This window comes from Schistocerca gregaria, chromosome 8 (genome assembly GCF_023897955.1).
Source record: "Schistocerca gregaria isolate iqSchGreg1 chromosome 8, iqSchGreg1.2, whole genome shotgun sequence".
Taxonomy (NCBI): Eukaryota; Metazoa; Arthropoda; class Insecta; order Orthoptera; family Acrididae; genus Schistocerca; species Schistocerca gregaria.
The window spans coordinates 209228949-209248352 of NC_064927.1; the positions used below are offsets into that span (position 1 = coordinate 209228949).

A 19404-nucleotide genomic window follows, 5' to 3' on the forward strand; every position below is an offset into this window, starting at 1 on the left:
CGGATTGAAAGTTGGCACATTGTTTCAGGTGTCGACTATTTTCTCACTGGCACGGTTCGAAGAGGGATGATGAAGGCCATGCTTCACCCCCCCCCCCTCCCCCCCCCCCAAAATTATTAAAATCCTTGGCGTTTTTGCTACGTTAAATGTGGCAAATTGTATTTTGGCGGGCTAGGAGGGGGACGCAGCGAAAAACTGTGATCCTCCAGAACCGAACCCTGGACCAGTGCCTGTATTGAGAAACGCTAGAGATTCAGCGTTTGCGACGGACTGCAAATATATGCTGCTGGCCCCAATTACAAAATACGGGAGATTAGGGGGCTCACATTGATACATATAGAGAAAGTCCCATAGTGCTCAGAGCCATTTGAACCATTTTTTTGAAAAATCCACTGTGAGTCGCTGACAATGGACTGCTTGTCCTAAGCTAGTTCAGTGTGATAATATTTGAAAAGAACTGAACAATGGACAGTAGCTGTGTAACACCAAATTTCATTTTGTTTTGCTGTAGATGGAGCTTTTCCATTCGCAAAACACCGACCATATCCTTGTAGACAATTAACTAATGAATAGCGCATGTTTTATTATGGATTACTTAGTGGAAGAAGGTCTGTAGAATGTTATTTTGGTAAGTCAGTTTGCTGGATATTTCAATCAATTGCGACTTGAGTAACATATACCGAGAACATGTAGTTAGTATACTCAATTTTTTGAATGGGTTTCGGCATGCTGTGCTTGAATTTACACCAAAAATGAGTCTCATAACACGCTTTTGTACTCTAGACGTTCTTTCGTTTTGTGGAGTTATCCAAAATTTGATACTATATTGCACAATAGAGTAATAGTAAGAAAAACACATTCTTTTTCTGTACATTTATATCTCCATTGCCAGCCATTTCAAGACAATGGGACGTAGTTGTGCAGTTAAAATTTACTGCGACTAAATCTCTCTCAAAATCATGGTTAGACGTTGGTCATCTCCCTTACAACCATGATCAAACGTTTGTTGCGCTCACTAGTCATCTGTGCAGTGCAATATACACTCCACATTTAAAACTCTCGTGAAAAGCAACAGCGATCCACAATGTTACGGATTTGAGTAATCTACTCTGCACAGAATGATAACTCAGAGTTGGGCGATCCGCTCCCTAGTCCTGTATCCTTGAAATCGGGAGGCATCGTTTGACAGTCATTTGTTTTGGGTTGCACCCAACACAGGGTAGCTGGCAGTAGTGCGTGAGGAAACCTTTGTTGTCTGCGGCCTAGCTTTGGTGAACTTCACTGTATTTTGTATTATTTCCTTTCCTTGCGCTAGGTGTATGTAATTGCTGCAGTTACAATCGTTATTAAATATTTCAATGTCTAAGACGATTTAAGTTTCGTTTAAAAATAACATTTAGCGATTTTTACTTCCGCGCGTGACTTCTTTCGCGAAAGCATGAAGCGATTTTGACGCTGCCAGCACCGCAGGAGGAAGACATGGCTTGTTTTCACCTCTTGGCGGTCTACAGTATGAGTGTATGTGTGTGTGTGTGTGTGTGTGTGTGTGTGTGAGGGGGCGGGGGGGGGGGGGTTTCACTACCAGCGCCCACTTTTGAAGTCTGCCAAATTATAGTTAACATATCGTAGTTTCTTTCTTGGTCCACCAGGTGGTGGACAAGAATACGAAAAAAAAAAAAACCACCACATTATCATGCCTAATAAGGTGTATGAAACCCCTTGACGTTCAAAATAGCTTCCAGTCGTCCTGGAAATAAACAGAGATGCCGTATGGTTTTCAAGGGAAACCTACACAACTCTTCCTACAAAATAGTGGTAAGTTCAGGTAACGATGATGGCGGTGGATAGCAATCACGCACCCTTCTCTCCAAGATAGACCACAAAGGCTCATGTAGTGACTGTGTTGGACAGGGGAGATGGGGCAATTCGCCCTTGTGCTCACAAACCCAGTCCCGGACGATGCGAGTTGTGGAACCGTCGGTGAACCAACATTGTACCATGGTATGAACCTAATCAGCCAAAATGGTCACATGTTGCGAAGTAGCATGGGGCCCATACAATAGCACGATATGGCTGCCCAAATTATCACCGAACACCCGCCATATTTCACTTTTGGCCGTAAACTTGGCCAGAAGTTGGAAACAGCGTGAAACATGCCTCATCCAATTGACTTTCATGCATTTATCGCGGCGTTTGCATAGTTTGTGCAACCACTGTATGTATCTATATACCGAAAAGATCTGATATTACGTTAAATCCAGCAAATCTCCGAAAACATTTCCAGACATCTTTCACAGCAAACCGCTTTACATGATTCTGTTTAGTTCTATATCTTCATTCTCTTCCACAAACAAATTAGATCAATTTAAGTTACAGCATCTATGATACGTCAGTTGCAATCCATCCCCACGCTTTATTTTGAGCATTACAATCGATGCCCAGAGTGCTGCTTCGATCTTAAATAATAGTATTTTTCCAATACGACTACATCTAAAAAATTAATAATGAACTCAGAACCGTTTCTAATTTTTCTGGGTACAAAGACAATCGCAAAATCACAGCAGAATGGTTTATAAACTGTCACTAGCGTAGACACGGCGCGTGGCAACAGTAGATCACGCTGCATTCTTCTGACAATGCCGTAACATGCAAGTGGGCGTCGCGTCAGTCTGGTTGCGCTGCCCATTAGACCGCATGTGTTCTATCAGAGGTTGCAAGCTGTAGTAGAGTCGGCGAAAATGATCCCTGGCAGCTGGTTGCCTTGTGCCACGGCACTTATCATGTCACTCCGACGGGCGCTTGCACAAACGGCGAACTTACTTGCGGACTTCTGCTGCACTTACAATACATGGTATTTCTGTGCGCTATTTCGGGAGAACGCAGACCAGCTTTATAGTTAACAATATGGACCAGTTGAAACTGAGAACGTTAGACAGGCGCATGCAATCTTTTCTACGGTTTCCGAGATACAGCCTTCAGAAAATTAAGTCACGGGAACGGAGCAGTGACAGTGTGTTGCTCAGATCGAGTGTAGTTGAGATGGCGATGCTGCCGTTTTGATTTTACCACTCACGTATTGTCAGTTAAAAAAAAAAAAAATTAATGGGGTTCTGATGGCGGACTTATACCTAACGTACCCCACGTACCCTAACATCAGGTTTAAAAATGACATTTTGACTGCGAATTAACGACGGCTAAGAATGGGCCACGACGATATTTTTTTTAAACATTGCATATTTCGAAATTATATTTATTTCCCACATGAAAACCCTATTTTTCCATCGCGGTTTGATGTTTCAAGTTTTTTTAATGTTTGAAGAACTCAGTAACAAGAACCCCGATACTTTGACCATTTACAATACGCGTGTTTATATGACGTCACAGTCGATGTACCGTTTCAATTCATCAAACAAATAGTTACTGCAGTGTTTTGTCATTTTCAACGTCAGTTCTCAGTTAACACATGGTACATTTGACATGACTGACCACCTAACTACCTAGACGGATTAACATTTACACTTTCTTCTACAAGAGAGAGGTACGTCTCCGATATCGCCCATTAATTCCGTTTCCAGTCGCAACTAATTTCTAGTATCAAACGATTTTTTAAGTTTCCTATTTCCTCACCTACCCCATTCACGTGCAACCTCTGAGCCAGTCGATGGTGGAGCAATTATTACGTCACTGTAACAGGATACTAAAAGCCCGACAATAGATAGGCAACAACTGAAAAAGGAAACACACGAGAAAATGTTTCTCTTTATTTCAAGCGTATCATAAAATATTATTCTGCGACTATTGATATCCGTCAGTAAGGACAGTTCACATACGTGGACAAAGACAGAATGGATGAAAAGTTTCGACCTTTGAACTGCCTTACCCAACCAGTTATACAGGAACCTACAATTAAACGGACTACAAAACAATGGTGCAACTCGGCATGGGATACTGAACAAAATCCAAGACTGAGCCATTGTGGGTTAGTGATTAAAAAAAAAAAATGGAAAGTCAGCTAGGCACTATCGAAAACCTTGACGGTTCACGAAGTAAAACGTTGTGAACAGTATGGCTAATCACAATAGTTTCGTGATCACAGACTAGAAATAAAGAAATTCCTACACTGGTATCTCTGCGATCACGACGCGACTCTGTCCTAACTTCTGAAGACGTGCCGTTATATCCTTTTCTTGACATGGTTCTGCAGCTATAATAAAGTTTTTTTTTTAATTTTTTTGTACACCTTTAATAGAAGCTACAGCCCAAAGCAGATGGCGACATCTTTGTAAACGTGTCTTTCTGTCCATGCCATGTACTGCCGCTTACATTCCCGAATCTTCAAAATTCTTCTTCGGAAAACATCGAGAATGGCACCACTGCATATTTGTATGTCTCTGTCCCCTCAGAACGGCCCATACCACACCGTGATCTATTTACATATGCATCTTGCTTGTGAAAAATCTTAGGAAAAATCAAAATACTGATCTAATCGTGCACAGTCAGTCCGGGAGGCATGAGGTTCAACCCAATTATTCAAAAACAGTCTTAATGGCATTTATTATTATTATTATTATTATTATTGTTGTTGTTGTTATTATACCGCCAACCGGTTTCAACCCGACATAGGGGTCATCTTCTGGGCGTTTACACCATTGGTCGACTGCTGGTGGTGTCACTCCTGTCTACATAACGGCAGGTGTAATAATAATAATAATAATAATAATAATAATAAATGCGATTAAGACTGTTTTTGAATAATTGTTAATCATACTAATCGCTGCTTCATCTCCAAAACGATGTTGTCCAAAAATCTAACAGGTTCAAATCCTCGTGAGACTGCCCTGATTTGGATTTTCCGCGGTCTCCCTAAAATGCCAGGGGCAAACACATATCTGGTGACTGTTTTTTCCACTAGGCTCTCCATCCTCCATCTCGACATGGAAGTAATACAGGGTGGGCAGCGGCGACTGCAGGCTTACCCGGTGCGCGCGGCCGCAGCTGGTGCACGTTGGACAGGTGCTTGATCATGGTGGAGGTATTGCGGCTGCGGTTCTTGAGCTGCTCGCGGCAGACGCGGCAGCGCACCATGTCGTCGGGCGCATCCTCGAAGTACTCCCACACCCAGGAGCGGCGCTTCATCGCGGCTGCTGGCCCGCTACTGCGCCACGACACAGACGGGCGGTCGACGCGAGCCGCCTCGAACCGGCGAGGCGAGGCGCGGGCTGGCGCGACGTGCGGTCGATACTCGCCTAGCCTCGAGCCCGCCCGACCGTGCTTCGAGGTCATTCTAGCGGACGTTCCTACCTACCAGAAACGGCCGGCCGATCTCGGGATGATGTCACACCGCCTCGTCCGAGCGCGAGACGTGGCTAGAGGCAATACGTTCCCGGAACAGAAGAAGTGGTAATTATTTCAGGAGGCGGCAGCACGGAAAATAGCAAGTGTAGCAGAACACTTGATACCACCATACTATGCCCCATACAAAACCATTACACCTCCCACCCGAGTTTCAACTAACAATAAACGAACTAAAAAAGAATAGATAATAGTAACGCTAAAAAAACATGTAGTTACCCGTTTATAAGAGACGCTGGAAGTAGTGGCAGTGGCCATCCAGGCATTGCTGACTTCATGTGATGACGTTACCAGCAATTTTGCAGGCATGATGTTAATTTCTGTTGTTACTTTCCTTTTAAGCTCGTCTATTGTGCGAGGATTGTCAGCATACACTTTGCTTTTTAGTGTGCCTCATACATGAAGATCACACGATGTTGAGTCTTGGGACCTTAGGGGCCAGAAGCCTCTACTGACACGTCTGTCTTCAGGGAACACGCTGGTGATGTCGGGGGTGATTTGGTTGGATGTGTGAGCGGTTGCTCCATCTAGTTGAAATACTGCATACGGCCTCTCTGTACCTGTTAATTATGCACAGAAAGAGCCAGAGATCTTTAATTATCTATCTGGCACTGTTTAAAGTGTAACTGAAAAATATGGGGCCCATCCCAAAGAAAGCAGGTGTTGACAGATGTGAACATTACCGAACTATCAGTTTAATAAGTCACAGCTGCATATTACTAACACGAATTCTTTACAGACGAATGGAAAAACTGGTAGAAGCCGACCTCGGGGAAGATCAGTTTGGATTCCGTAGAAATGTTGGAACACGTGAGGCAATACTGACCTTACGACTTGTCTTAGAAGAAAGATTAAGGAAAGGCAAACCTACGTTTCTAGCATTTGTAGACTTAGAGAAAGCTATTGACAATGTTGACTGGAATACTCTCTTTCAAATTCTAAAGATGGCAGGGGTAAAATTTGTATAGAAACCAGATGGCAGTTATAAGAGTCGAGGGGCATGAAATGGAAGCAGTGGTTGGGAAGGGAGTTAGACAGGGTTGTAGCCTATCCCAGATGTTATTCAATCTGTATATTGAACAAGCAGTAAAGGAAACAAAAGAAAAGTTCGGAGTAGGTATTAAAATCCATGGAGAAGAAATAAAAACTTTGAGGTTCGCCGATGACATTGTAATTCTGTCAGAGACAGCAAAGGACTTGGAAGAGCAGTTGAACGGAATGGACAGTGTCTTGAAAGGAGGAAATAAGATGAACATCAACAAAAGCAAAACGAGGATAATGGAATGTAGTCGAATTAAATCGGTTGATGCTGAGGGAATTAGATTAGGAAATGAGACGCTTAAAGTAGTGAAGGAGTTTTGCTGTTTGGGGAGCAAAATAACTGATGATGGTCGAAGTAGAGAGGATATAAAATGTAGACTAGCAATGGCGAGGAAAGCGTTTCTGAAGAAGAGAAATTTGTTAACATCAAGTATAGATTTAAGTATCAGGAAGTCGTTTCTGAAGGTATTTGTGTGGAATGTAGCCATGTATGGAAGTGAAACATGGACAACAAATAGTTGGGACAAGAAGAGAATAGAAGCTTTCGAAATGTGGTGCTACAGAAGAATGCTGAAGATTAGATGGGTAGATCACATAACTAATGAGGAAGTATTGAATAGAATTGGGAGTGAAGAAGAGTTTGTGGCACAACTTGGCAAGAAGAAGGAACCAGTTGGTAGGACATGTTCTGAGGCATCAAGGGATCACAAATTTAGCATTGGAGGGCAGCGTGGAGGGTAAAAATCGTAGAGCGAGACCAAGAGATGAATACACTAAGCAGATTCAGAAGGATGTAGGTTGCAGTAAGTACTGGGAGATGAAGAAACTTGCACAGGATAGGGTAGCATGGAGAGCTGAATCAAACCAGTCTCTGGACTGAAGACCGCAACAAAAACAACAAAAATGTGCATGCCGAACAACGCATACTAAGCACCTATGTTGCCTGAGTGGAGAGATTCCTTATGCAGAATATGTGGATTGTCCTGCGACCAGTATCTGCATTTCTGGGAGTTTACATAACCTGACAAATGAAATCAGACGTCATCTGACATGAAGTAAAGCAAGGGGTCCAAGTAACAGTTAGTGACCGACGTTAACGGCCAGTTACAATAATGAACTCTTTTTTTTACTCATCGTCAAATTTCAACTCTTGCACTACTCTCATACAGCAGGCTTGTAATTTCACATCTTTCACTGTGTAATGACACGATATATGAGATACACCAGCCACCTGCAATAACATCCTTATCAACTTGGGACTTCTCCCAATGTCCATGAGAATTCTGCCTAGAACGGATGCTATAGCCTTCCACTGCTTTTAGAGATCTTGAATAGTGCTGGTCGTGGGGAGCTTCCTACCAGAATACTTCGTTTGGAAAATTTATTTACATTCCTTTATGGAGTCTGCCTTTAAGTAACACTGCACAATCTCAATTCGTTGTTCTAATGCATACTGCCCAATTTCTGTAACAACTCAACAATACGTGCTTCTCACAGCAACTGACGCACGAACACACAGTTGCACTCAAATTCCTGGTAAAATACAGAGTAGCCACATTCGAGACAGTGTCGCAACATCAGAAGCATTTCGACTAGACATGCTTAATGGGTACGTGAGGTGTACCCGTTTTATGTGGGACTCACTGCATTATACACGGCTATACATATAAAATAATAGTACTAATGAAAAAAAGATAAAACATGGACTGTAAATATCACACACATATGGTGCAATATTTTATGACATTAGACTTAATTTCTCAGTTCAGCCGACAATGTCCGGGGCCAGAGATAGGAAGTACTTTGCATTGCCTAGATGTAGTGTTGGATAGTCTGAAGTTTTCCGTCGAAACTGCAAGATGGGTCTGGCACTTTCATGTTACCGACAGGATATGCACGCCCTTGTTTCGCGCTGGAGAAAGGCCACAGAACGGGATGGAGATTACGTTGAAAAATAGGGTGTGTAGATAAAACACGATTCTTTCGTGTGTGTAATTCTCATTATTGTTGAAGAAAAAAAATGCTGTACATTACATTTTGGGCAACCTTGTATACGCATGCCTCGGTGCCAATTTTGGCTTTTTGTGCCATGAATTTCGAAATAAAGGTGTGATTCAAAACTTTTGTCCTAAAATGTCTTCCACGAATGGCATCCTTTAATGCGTCTGTCCTCGCGATTGACATCAGCTCGCTGCAGCATGTCATGTGAGAGCCGTGGATGGTCTCCTGGAACCGAACCAGCTTCTGATGATCTCACTCTTCGCGCCCAGCGACTTACCGAATTTCTATCGACAGCAGGTGCTTCATAGACTTTGCACAATGTTCTTTCTCTGCAATTGCTAGTAATGTACATCACCTACAGACGACATTTTGGAGCTGTCCTGCAGCTACGCTCTGTCGGAAGCGATGGAAACTTGGCGCGCTCACTCAGGAGACTCAGATAATACATACGTGGCGAAACTTACTGGCAGATTAAAACTGTGAGCCGGACCGAGACTCGAACTCGGGACCTTTGCCTTTCGCGGGCAACATGTGTTCGATTGGGTTCATGCCCGGAGAACTGACAGGGAATTTCTTTCTGGTGATTCTAGCATTATGAAGGAACGTGTTAACGCGAACAGCACGATGAGTACGCGAGTTACCATCCATCCAAATGAAACTTCCACCAAAATATTGGTGACACGGCCCGACTTTTGGTTACAAAATCTCCGCCCTCGTACAGTAGAGATTGCCCTCAGCAACCACGAGAGGTGTATCGTGACCCTTCGTAATGCCACCCTATAAAGTCACTCACCACAACCTTGTTGCTCATGTGGGACACAGTGTTGGAGGCGTTCCATATTATCAGACTATCTCGAGACCTGTTGTCTGCGATTAGAGTTTCGTTCATAAATAACCACCGCCCATCCTGGGGCGTCCATTTTGCATGATTTCTTGCCCATATGTAACTGAATCCATTGTACTGTGATGTACGACGTGGCGCTCGCCATGGGCGTCGGGAATGTTGACTGGCATCATGCAATCGTCTATTAACAGTTTGCCGTGATACACAACGTCCTGTATTCACTTCAAATGCCGAATTCGTTCTACAGCCCAAGGTTCCTTTGCCTCAAAAATCGTAGCTTCTGTGTACGTGACGAACGTGGATAGCATGTGGGGTGTAAGTCCTCAACATTACCTGTCAACTGGAACCGATTCCATGTTCGTACCCCTCCCTACCACATTACTTTGCCTCCGGTGCACACGTCGAGCAACTTCTTGGCTGACAAGTCTTCTGCACGTAGCGTGATAGTGCACACACGATCAGTGATCGCAACTGTCTTTCCTGGTTTGACGGATGTTCATTCTACTGTTCCACAGACGTCTCTAAATGCGTCGCTACTGGTGCTTTACTTGACACTGAAATGCTGAAGTCCATTCGAGAGCGGCGTTCTATCCTAGCTACCGCTCATGGTAACCAAATATGACCGTATATACTGCATGTTTCCAAACAGGATCGGCACAGGAACGATAATACAGCAACACACGTAAACGACATGTCGGGGTGATGTAACAGTTTTGGCGGTGTGTACCTGTATATGAGCCGCACACGTCTTAACACTTGCGACACCCATATTTAACTTGATGTCCTTTAAGGTGAATTGTAGTTTGTGGAGTTTCAAGAATTTTGTGGACATTAAAGTAGAAAAATAGAATTTCTCTAAACATTTTTAAAACAGAATGGCTAAGGACCTGTTTAATGTGGAATGTGTCTCAAAAAATGTAGAGTCTATGGAATGCGTTTTATTGTAATAACTTAAAAAAATAATATCCCAAAAATTTTTTTAATACTGAGCCTGAATTTGTTTCACAACCGGACTGTAATACGAACTAGAGGCGTCACGGCTGTGTTCGCATCTTGGTGACTTACAGACTAAGGACGTTTCTGTGGACACTTCACGATTTGTGTTAGCACAATGTTCCACCTATATCGCGGTAAATCGAAGCCTGGTAGTTTGTAGTTTGGTGCGGATGTTAAGGCGCTTTTTACCCTTGATGGTGATTCTTGATTCCATATTTGTGGATCTTGCTTCCGAAAGGAACCAAATACAACTGGGCAGATTCTTGACTAGAAAAGAAAAATTCCCTGTAGCCACAATAGTTCTAGTATGCAAACATGGTTGACATACAGTTTGTCTAGGACTCACTGGAAAGTCTTTCAGAAAATATTAAGGTACTCCTCATTATTTTTCTACAGTTATACGAACTTAATGTTGGATTTGGTACCTTTTGTCATGAAAATTATTTTAAAAGTGTACAAATTATACTTCATGAACAAATAATACTCTCCTCGCAAAATAAATTCCACAGCTTACGCATCGCTAATTCTGGAGGCAAATATTTTCTTAATGGTGTCTTTTTTTTTCTCCCACAGTGCTGTTATCTGCATTTAAAACTTGTTATATGAGCTATAATTTCAACCTGTAGTCGCTTTATATCATTACCAAGCCTTGCACCACCTCTTGTTACAGAAACTGCTGCCCCACTGTTCATCTTCTCATCAGCTGCATGCTCACTTTTCCTTCCTTCAACATAAAAACTACTTAGGAATGTAAATCTACAATCGGGGACCATCCCATGAAGAGCCGTTTGTAACCTGTAGCTTAAAATTTTCGATTGAACGTTCTTTCTTACCTTGATCAGGCCTTCTTCTTTTGGGATAGTTCACGTCAAAATACGCCTTTAAAAACTTTCTCTGGCTCACAGCATCTGCTTTGTGGCAATATCCGTTATTTTCACGTATCATGTCATCTTCTGATATGCGTAATGCTTTTCAGAAGTTATAATTATGTATATATATGACAAGGTTTTGCACTTGCAGGAACAATATGTTTTTCGTGTTTCAAAACCCTCTGCTTTCACGTATTTACAGATATTTCACGTTTCTTTGGCTTTTCCGTAAATTTAGGCCATCGGGATATATTCATCGGAAAAAATCGGAATTCATTAGTGTTCACCATAAACAAACACGACAGAAAACACAAGAATATTATATGAAATAACACAATAACAAACTGGAATTAACTGGCTGCGTTTATGACGTCATGGCACTCAGCCAGATCAGTGCGAGAGGACTTGGTACTTCTGGTTGTGGAAGTTCAGAGGGATTTGGTATGTTATGGTGTAACACGCTTTACCTGACTACCTCTATACAAGAGATTTGATACTTTTCGAAATAAAATTTTAACTTGTTAGATCCAGAAAGTTTACGTGTGGCTGTCATCTCTAAATCTTTTTTTTTTTTAATCTTTTGGGTTTGGTACCTCTTGGAAACAAGCTCCACATTTGTTCCCATTTTAAGTATACATTCGATCCTTCTTCTAGATGCTCTGTAGCAGTTTCTATTCCTGCTTGTATGGATTTTGCCTTGACAGGTATTGCACTTGGATAATAGCTACGACTGAGAAGCTCGGGATTATCGAGTGTCTTCGTACACGCGTGTAACAAAGCTTACTCCGACTGATTCCTGGTAGGGCAATAAGTCTTAAGAGTTCGAAGCCTGTAAATTGAGTAGTTCTAAACAGACATGAACACATTGTTGTATTAAATTGGGGGGAGAGCTTGTTAATGTGGTTGCTGTTTAGCTACGCAGGAGCACACCTTATACTGTGCTATGTACTAGTCCCAATGGAGATCAGCGGAGAGTTTTGGTGGTACCACACTTGACGAGGATAAGTCCTTATTCCTCGTGAGAACTTAAGCTGTAGTATTAGTGCACTGTGATCGATAGGTAGCCGATATTTTCGGGTAAGATTGTGTTTTAAGTGTTTTCCGTCGAAACATATTTACAGTTGACTGTTGGCGTTTCTGTTATTGAGATGGAAGCAAGAGAATTTCGAGTTAATCAATTCATACAAACATGTGCTCCACTGGTCGTAGGTGGGGGTACACAGTTCTTCGAAGTGGTTGCGTATAATTCCAGGTGTGTTGGTTTGCGTATTTAGGTGGTGGTGGTGGTTAGTGTTTAACGTCCCGTCGACAACGAGGTCATTAGAGACGGAGCGCAAGCTCGGGTTAGGGAAGGATTGGGAAGGAAATCGGCCGTGCCCTTTCAAAGGAACCATCCCGGCATTTGCCTGAAGCGATTTAGGGAAATCACGGAAAACCTAAATCAGGATGGCCGGAGACGGGATTGAACCGTCGTCCTCCCGAATGCGAGTCCAGCGTATTTAGGGCGATTAACTGGATGGTTATTTGTGTCGGTGGCGTTCTTTTGGACACCTGTAGTGTTATTAACTATAACTTTCTAGGTATAGCAGGATTAAATTGTTCAGTCGAAGAAGCAAAAGAATATCTTGAGAAAGTAATTCCATATCATTTTTAGCAAATGGAAGTCGCACTAACAACCGTAACTGAAATTAATAGAATCACACAGAAGCGCCAAAGAAACTGATGTAGGCATTCGTATTCAAATACAGAGATATGTGAGCAGGTAGAATACGGCGCTGCGGTCGGCAACGCCTATATTAGGCAACAAGTGTCTGGCGCAATTGTTAGACCGCTTACTGCTGCTACACTGGCAGGTTATCAAGATTTAAGTGTGTCTGAACGTGGTGTTATAGTCAGCACAGAAGCGATGAGACAGAGCATCTCCGAGGTAGCGATGAAGTGGGGATTTTCCCGTACGACCATTTCACGAGTGGACCGTGAATATCTGGAATCCGGTAAAACATCATATCTCCTACATCGCTGCGGCCGGAAAAAGATCATGCAAGTACGGGACCAACGACGAAGAGAATCGTTCAACGTGACAGAATTGCAACCCTTCCTCAAATTGCTGCAGATTTCAACGCTGGGTCATCAACAAGTGGTAGAGTACGATCCTTTCAACGAAACATCATTGATATGGGCGAGTCCCGTTTCAAATTGTATCGAGCGGCTGGGCGTATACGGTTAAGGAGACGCCCCCATAATCCATGGACCCTGCACGTCAACAAGGGTCTGTTCAAGCTGGTTGCGTGTGCAGCTGGAGTGACATGTGGCTCCTGATACACCTAGATACGACTCTGACAGGTGACACGTACTTAAGCATCCTGTCTGAACACCTGCATCCATTCATGTCCATTGTGCATTCCGACGGACTTGTGCAATTCTAGCGCGACAACGTGACACCCCACACATCCAGAATTGCTATATAGTGGCTCGAGTAACACTCTTCTGAGTTTAAACATTTCCGCTGGTCACCAAACTCCCCAGAAGTGAACAATATTGGGCATAGCTGGGATGCTTTGCAATGAAATCTGGCAAGACCCTAAAGGACCTTAGAAGTCACATTCGTTGTTTTAGCAAAGTTTAGACAGTAAAAAATTTAATTTCCTGACAAAAAATTCGTTTTGGTTTTCCAGTTAAATCACGATCATTGGTTTCAAGCTGTCTTTTAAGGTTTCAGGCTGAAACTTTCAGCCTAGCAGCAGCTAAAATGGTTAAATAAATTAGACACTGCAGATGTTTTTCAACGTTGATTGTAGTTTTCGTAAATCCTAGCAATAAATAGTTCTCATAATACCCTCTCGTTTACGCCTTTGGCGTATCGCCTTTCCCTCTGCCAGATGTCTGTCAGTAACCAGGAACCGCTTCTCCTGTAGTCAAGTCTTACTCGAGAAATGTGGAAGACTGTAAGGAGGCATCAAGATAGAGGAATTAGAGCTTGTTGCACTGCGCGCGATAGTTACAGGCGCAGTCACAGTGCAGATTCCGCCGATGGTCGACACGATCCAACTCGCTGTCATTTCAAACAGTGCTAAACATATGATCGCGTCTGATGTAATACCGACGTCGGGCAAGATTCAACCAGATCAAGGGCATCATCTTTGGGCGAAGAAAAAGATAAATGTAACTGTTTGTTAATAACAATTTTTTTGGAACATACCTGACCCGGTTTGCACGCCATTCGCCCCCCCCCTCCCCCCTCCCCCCACAGTGGCCGCCCACTCCCCTCCTGGGGTCGCGCCCCACAGTTTGAGAACCACGGTATTATAATAAAATGACGCCATAACGTTTTCTGTAAGCACTATCACCTGCCATTGCTAAATGCTATGATTTCCCCAGACACCCATGCCTCCATTCTACGACAAGTAAAAAAAGTTTAACCAGTATTGTAGCGCGTTATTCTTACAAAAAATACACCGATAAACAAGTTGCACAGCGTGATACGTTAACGATCAATGCTTCAATAGTGTGTGGTATCATCACAGCAGTTTTTGGTACACGAAACTAGCACTGAAACATTACCCATTGCAGCGGCTATCACTTAGTCACCGAACAAGGCCCATTGCACGAGCGTCGCTGGCAGACAGCGATGGAAACAACAACAATGTAATTATTATGAAAAACATTCACAGTGGCCAGCAAACCCCATCGTATGTTACGCATTTCACACCCGGCACCACTGCCCCTGCGCCGCAGCCGCCGACAGTGCGTCTACAAACAACAGACCTCCACCTGGATGCCCAGCCGACACTCTGCCCCTGCTATCCAGCCATCGGCCGACCGCCCAGGTGCCACTCTGTAGCCGTTGACATACTACTGTGTCTGTGAACACTCTCAGCGCTGTAGTATGGGGTAGGATAGGAATAGCAGAGGAAATATCATTTATTCAGGTGTCCATACATGACTGACCAGGAAGCTGGCTGTAAAGAGACTGAGGCAGCAGACTCCGACCACGAAAAGTGGTGAGGTCACCACACTGCCGTGTATCTTTGAGATGACTGAGACCCAGTTCCAGGAACTGGTCACCTTCCCTACCCCTTCTTCACAGAAACCATCATTCAAAAAAATGTTCAAATGTGTGTGAAATCTTATGGGACTTAACTGCTAAGATCATCAGTCCCTAAGCTTACACACTATTTAACCTAAATTATCCTAAGGACAAACACACACACACACCCATGCCCGAGGGAAGACTCGAACCTCCGCCAGGAGTAGCCAAATCATCATTCAAATTGTAAGCAGCAGCAGAGTTGGGAGAAGACTGGTTTGGAGGCATCTGGAAGTAGCGAGTTAGTCTACAGCTGGGTGTGCAGGAGGCCAACATGTTACGTAAGGGGGAAAACACATCCCTCATGCATAGGAAGAGAGTTTGATATTGCGTGAGATTATTCATTGCGTTTTTGTAGAACCATGTACAAGATCTTCCTAGACTACCAGGAATTCTGCACCACAGATACACTCCTGGAAATGGAAAAAAGAACACATTGACACCGGTGTGTCAGACCCACCATACTTGCTCCGGACACTGCGTGAGGGCTGTACAAACAATGATCACACGCACGGCACAGCGGACACACCAGGAACCGCGGTGTTGGCCGTCGAATGGCGCTAGCTGCGCAGCATTTGTGCACCGCCGCCGTCAGTGTCAGCCAGTTTGCCGTGGCATACGGAGCTCCATCGCAGTCTTTAACACTGGTAGCATGCCGCGACAGCGTGGACGTGAACCGTATGTGCAGTTGACGGACTTTGAGCGAGGGCGTATAGTGGACATGCGGGAGGCCGGGTGGACGTACCGCCGAATTGCTCAACACGTGGGGCGTGAGGTCTCCACAGTACATCGATGTTGTCGCCAGTGGTCGGCGGAAGGTGCATGTGCCCGTCGACCTGGGACCGGACCGCAGCGACGCACGGATGCACGCCAAGACCGTAGGATCCTACGCAGTGCCGTAGGGGACCGCACCGCCACTTCCCAGCAAATTAGGGACACTGTTGCTCCTGGGGTATCGGCGAGGACCATTTGCAACCGTCTCCATGAAGCTGGGCTACGGTCCCGCACACCGTTAGGCCGTCTTCCGCTCACGCCCCAACATCGTGCAGCCCGCCTGCAGTGGTGTCGCGACAGGCGTGAATGGAGGGACGAATGGACAAGTGTCGTCTTCAGCGATGAGAGTCGCTTCTGCCTTGGTGCCAATGATGGTCGTATGCGTATTTGGCGCCGTGCAGGTGAGCGCCACAATCAGGACTGCATACGACCGAGGCACACAGGGCCAACACCCGGCATCATGGTGTGGGGAGCGATCTCCTACATTGGCCATACACCTCTGGTGATCGTCGAGGGGACACTGAATAGTGCACGGTACATCCAAACCGTCATCGAACCCATCGTTCTACCATTCCTAGACCGGCAAGGGAACTTGCTGTTCCAACAGGACAATGCACGTCCGCATGTATCCCGTGCTCTAAAAGGTGTAAGTCAACTACCCTGGCCAGCAAGATCTCCGGATCTGCCCCCATTGAGCATGTTTGGGACTGGATGAAGCGTCGTCTCACGCGGTCTGCACGTCCAGCACGAACGCTGGTCCAACTGAGGCGCCAGGTGGAAATGGCATGGCAAGCCGTTCCACAGGACTACATCCAGCATCTCTACGATCGTCTCCATGGGAGAATAGCAGCCTGCATTGCTGCGAAAGGTGGATATACACTATACTAGTGCCGACATTGTGCATGCTCTGTTGCCTGTGTCTATGTGCCTGTGGTTCTGTCAGTGTGATCATGTGATGTATCTGACCCCAGGAATGTGTCAATAAAGTTTCCCCTTCCTGGGACAATGAATTCACGGTGTTCTTATTTCAATTTCCAGGAGTGTATTTCATGTAAGGTCCCTGAAGTCAAAATAGAAGGTATGGCTAGAGTCAAAGCATAAAGAGAGTCACTTTGCCCCCTCACTCTATTTGCGAGTAGAACACCATATGCAATCTTGTGGCGTTTGCATGTAGAAGTAGTTCAGTTCGTACAATTTAGGAGTCATAACCAGAAGACGTCAGTTGCAGTGTGGTGATCGGAGGAAGTGATAGGGATGATGTAGTAACATTGCACATCAATTCCAGCTGTGGCAAAGATTCTACCATGTCTTGACGCTGCTACTGCCGAAATATACACTTAATAACAAGTCCCCAACCACATCTTGCATCGATTTCTCGCTTCACCTGATGTAGTGGGATTCCAAACACTCAGCCAATACTCAAGTCATATAAAGGGACTGCACGATGTCTCCTTTATAGAGGAGCTACACCTTTCTGGAATTCTCTCAATAAAATGAATAGGACAATGTCATTTCCATAACCGACCTTACATACTTGTGCCATTATACATTACTTTGCAGTGGATCTGGACAGAATGTATGTTGCTACACCTACGTAATTTTTCACTGCAGTCACTTTCACTAAGTAATCATTCTTATGAAACAGTATATAACCATATGGGTGATCTTGTCACATGTGCTGGAAATGTGTTAATGTATACAAACATTATTTTTTGATGTTTATCTCGTTAACATCGAGTGCTAATAATGTTGGCGATTCAAACTTTATCCAATTTCACAGACCTGTAAGTTCATGTCAACCATACCGAAGAGCTGGCAGTGTGGGTGACTTGTCAGTTTTATGTGTGAAGACACAATGCTGTCAGGATAAGAGAATTTATAAACATGTCTCTGAACTGACGGATTAGTCAGCGATATAATTTTGTGTCAGTGGTACACCTTGAGCAACAGGCAACTTTTTAGATGGAGCCAGTGTGTGTTGATTCGTTCAGTTCTTTGAATAATATTTAAAAATCCTTGTACTATTCGCTATAATAGTACTTCCTAATTTTTCTACAATTTTTTGGTGGAAACAATTTTGTATCCATCCTATCTTGATCTGTCCCTTCACAATGCGAATATACTGACACAATCCTAATTTTCTTGCTAGACACAGTCAAATCTATCCACATCAGTCGTTCGTTTACATACCTTACTGAAACTACGCTGGGTTCCATTTCTTTCCTGACGTAAAGCCCTACACCCCATTGTGCTATTCCTGCTTTGAGTCCTGACAGGTAGACCTTGTATTCTCCCACTTCCTCTTCTTTCTCACCCCTTACCCGAATGTCACTAACAGCTAAAACGTCCAGCCCCATCTTACTTGCAGCCTCTGCCAGCTCTACCTTCTTCCCAGGGCAGCCCCCATTGATATTAATAGCTCCCCATGAGGCACTCAGTGATGTAGTTGTTAGAGTAAAGGACAAGGACAGTGTTCTGCTCATGGGTGATTTTAATGCCAGGATTGGAAATAGAACAGAAGGGAATGAAAAGGTTATGGGTAAATTTGGAGAGGATATGGAGGCCAACAGGAACGGGAAACAACTCTTGGATTTCTGTGCCAGTATGGGCTTAGTAATCACAAACTCCTTTTTTAAACATAAGAATATTCACCGGTATACTTGGGAAGGCAGGGGAACCAGATCTGTCATTGACTATATAATAACAGATCAGGAATTCAGGAAGGTTGTGAGGGACTCACGTGTATTGAGGGGATTCTTTGATGACACTGATCATTATTTAGTCTGCAGTGAAATTGGGATTGTGAGGCCGAAAGTGCAGGAGGTCAGGTCCATATGTAGTAGGATAAGGGTGGAGAAACTTCAGGATAAGGAAATCAGGCACAAGTACATAACAGCGGTCTCAGAAAGGTACCAGTTAGTTGAATGTAGTCAATTACAGTCATTGGAAAAGGAATGGACAAGATACAGGGACACAGTACTAGAAGTGGGTAAAGAATGTCTTGGAGCAGTAGTGTGTAAAAGTAGGATGAAGCAAACAGCTTGGTGGAATGACACAGTCAAGGCAGCCTGTAAAAGGAAAAAGAAGGCATATCAAAAATGGCTACATACTAGAACTCAGGTAGGCAGAGAAAGTTATGTTGAAAAAAGAAACAAAGCCAAACAGATAATTGCAGCATCCAAGAAGAAATCTTGGGAAGACTTTGGAAACATGTTGGAGACTATGGGTCAAGCTGCTGGAAAACCATTCTGGAGTGTAATTAGCAGTCTTCGAAAGGGAGGTAAGAAGGAAATGACAAGTATTTTGGACAGGTCAGGAAAACTGCTGGTGAACCCTGTGGATGCCTTGGGCAGATGGAGGGAATATTTTGAAGAGTTGCTCATTGTAGGTGAAAATACGATCAGCAATGTTTCAGATTTCGAGGTAGAATGGGATAGGAA

At 44.0% G+C, this 19404-nt stretch overlaps 1 protein-coding gene across 2 annotated transcripts in view; it reads right to left on the reverse strand.

The window, feature by feature from the left end:
- LOC126284806 (protein bric-a-brac 2-like) overlaps positions 1-19404 on the reverse strand; it is a 437302-nt gene that overhangs the window by 374182 nt on the left and 43716 nt on the right. The window contains exon 1 of one of the 2 annotated variants that reach the window (XM_049983980.1): positions 4977-5225. The exons of the other annotated variant lie outside the window; for it this stretch is intronic. Within the exon in view, the coding sequence (XP_049839937.1) occupies positions 4977-5136 (160 nt within the window). The 5' untranslated portion in view covers positions 5137-5225. Of the gene's footprint in view, positions 1-4976; positions 5226-19404 lie in introns of those variants that run through there. 2 annotated transcript variants of the gene reach the window in all.